The following is a 2644-nucleotide window of genomic DNA, read 5'->3' on the forward strand; positions in this document are numbered from 1 at the left end:
TTCCTTTCAGGAGGATCTCGGTGGGGCCCAAACCTAGAGGGATCCTAGCTCACGTTCATAAACTGGTCATTTGAACATAAAACTAAAGGATTAGCCCCAAAATAAAACACCAAGGACAGAGCTTCAACTGAATTATACAAACATGCAGTAGCTGTTCACCGTCGCTGAGCAGGATTCCAGAGGAGCGTTTCAAACACCATCCAGCTGCAGCCACTCTTTTGTACCATTATTAGCAATTTGATGTTCAAATTGCTGAAAAGAATATACGGTATAAGGGAAAAAAGAATATAAGGAATAAGGGACCTATTTAAGAGAACTTATAAAAAATGCCCAGTTGGGAAATGGGAGGGATAAGTTTTGTTGTTCTTGAGGACCCTGCCTCCACATGCCATTGTAAGGAGCAAAGACGGAACACACCGATCATTTTCCCAAAAGACGTTTTTCAAATGTCTGAAACAGGTTATGCAAGTTATGAACCATACATCATGCACCTACTTGCTCCGTCACAGTGTAGACATCAAAACTCTTTATCGGTATAAGAATTAGAACAAACTAAGCAGCCTTAGGAGAGATCAATTATTATTGCATTCAGACAACGTGAGTTCCACCAGGTATCACATTGAGACTCACGCAATCCCAATAACAGAAGTGAGGAGAGACGAATGCAGGTCAGCTCCCCCTTCATTGGACTCCCTTGGCCAGTATTGGGGTTTCTGCTCTTTTATGTGGAGCGGGAAGGCTTGAGATAACTCAGAGGAAAGGAACTCAACTTTTTAAAAACATTTTATTATGTTATGTTAGTCACCAAACAGTACATCATCAGTTTTCGATGTAGTGTTCCATGATTCATTGTTTTCGTATAACACCCAGTGCTCCATGCAGTACGTATTAAGGAGGGCACGTATTGCATGGAACTCAAATTTATTAACATTCCCTTTCTCCTTTTGCAACTTGACTGTTTGGATTCTCAGTTAAGTATTCTCTCTTCTCAGGCACAGAACTTTGCTGGGAAAAAAGGAAATCAGGAAGAAAAAAGACAGAAAGGAAGGAGCACTAGGTCAAAGACAAAAACCATCATGAAGACTAGAAATTAATGGGACCACAGAGGTAACTTCATTCAACCAAAATTTTAAATATGAGAATCCCGAGGTTAGAAGAAGTCATGTAATTTTCCCAGGGTCCTACATTTATTAGAGTGAGTGAAATCAGCATGAAATCACTCTTGACTCTACATCCGAAGCTTTTACTACTTATCTTTAGCACTGACATTGAGAGTTGAAAACTTATTTTAGCTGTTTTTCATCTCTATAATTTTTTTTTCAGAGACGTGCTGCCCACTAGGTTTTGCATGCGATGGATACGCAAAATCAGACCACAGTGACTGAATTTACCCTGACTGCCTTCCCTGTTATCTGGAAGCTTCAGATCTCCCTCTTTGTGGTCCTCCTGTTTACTTACATGCTAACTCTAACAGGAAATACTGTCATCATTTCCTTGATCTGGACTGATAATCGCCTCCAAACCCCAATGTACTTCTTCCTCAGTAATTTGTCATTTTTGGACATTTCATACACAACCTCAGTTACCCCAAAGCTGTTAGCTTGTCTCCTAGAAGACAAGAAGAACATATCTTTTGCTGGCTGCCTCGCCCAAATATACTTCTTTTTTTTCTTGGGGACAGTAGAGTTTATCCTCCTGGCGGTGATGTCCTTTGACCGCTATGTGGCCATCTGTAACCCCCTGCGCTATACCATCATCATGAACAGCAGGGTCTGTCTCCTGCTGGTTCTGGGCTGCTGGGTAGGGGCCTTCCTTTCAGTGCTGTGCCCAATTATTGTGGTGTCCACACTGCCTTACTGTTATAGAGAAATTAGTCATTTCTTCTGTGACATTGCCCCTTTGCTACAGGCAGCCTGCATAGACACTCATTTCATTGAGATGATAAGCTTCCTCTTATCCTGCTTTGTCCTCCTGACCTCGCTGGTATTCACCATTGTGTCCTACACCTACATCATCTCTACCATCCTGCGCATCCCCTCTGCCCAAGGCCGTCGGAAGGCCTTTTCCACCTGTGCTTCTCACATCACAGTTGTGTCCATCGCCTACGGGAGCAACATCTTCATGTACGTGAGGCCCAGCCAGAGCCACTCGCTGGACTTTGACAAAGTGACGGCTGTCATGACCATAATGGTGACCCCTCTTCTGAACCCCTTCATTTATAGTCTGAGGAATGAAAAGGTAAAAGAAGTTTTGAGAGAAGCAATCTGCAAAATTATGTCCTTATGGAGCAAAAAAACTTGAGCTTTATTGCACAGGAGAACTTGAAATTTTGTGTGCTAATAATGACTCTGTCAGCCCTTGGACTCCACGTGGAGAAAAGCTGCTTGAAGACCATAAAGTCCAAGATTTTGGGGAAGATATAAAAAGGCTTCATGCCACATCAGATACAAGGTATTACGGTCAAGGTCCAGCGTGGGTAATTCAAGCATAGAGAAAATAATATGTTTTAAACCCTATTGTTGCTCTGTCTCACACACACAATATCATGAATTAATGTAAAATATTAACTGAAGTCAGAAAACCTGAATATTAAGCCTGGCTGTATTTCTTTTTTATCACACGACATTCACACTACCTGAACTTT

At 41.8% G+C, this 2644-nt stretch overlaps 1 protein-coding gene across 1 annotated transcript; it reads left to right on the forward strand.

Moving 5' to 3' along the window:
- The first annotated feature begins 1353 nt into the window (after positions 1–1353).
- LOC113260195 (olfactory receptor 6M1-like) lies at positions 1354–2382 on the forward strand. The gene has a single exon (XM_026505942.2). It carries the CDS (start codon positions 1354–1356, stop codon positions 2299–2301), a length of 948 nt encoding a protein of 315 aa, XP_026361727.2. The 3' UTR covers positions 2302–2382.
- The last annotated feature ends 262 nt before the right edge of the window (positions 2383–2644 follow it).

This window comes from Ursus arctos, unplaced genomic scaffold, assembly GCF_023065955.2.
Source record: "Ursus arctos isolate Adak ecotype North America unplaced genomic scaffold, UrsArc2.0 scaffold_22, whole genome shotgun sequence".
NCBI classification, from domain to species: domain Eukaryota; kingdom Metazoa; phylum Chordata; class Mammalia; order Carnivora; family Ursidae; genus Ursus; species Ursus arctos.

What these genes read in the sequence shown, in the direction of transcription:
- LOC113260195 (XM_026505942.2), top strand. Translation starts at nt 1,354, where the DNA reads ATGGATACGCAAAATCAGACCACAGTGACTGAATTTACCCTGACTGCC.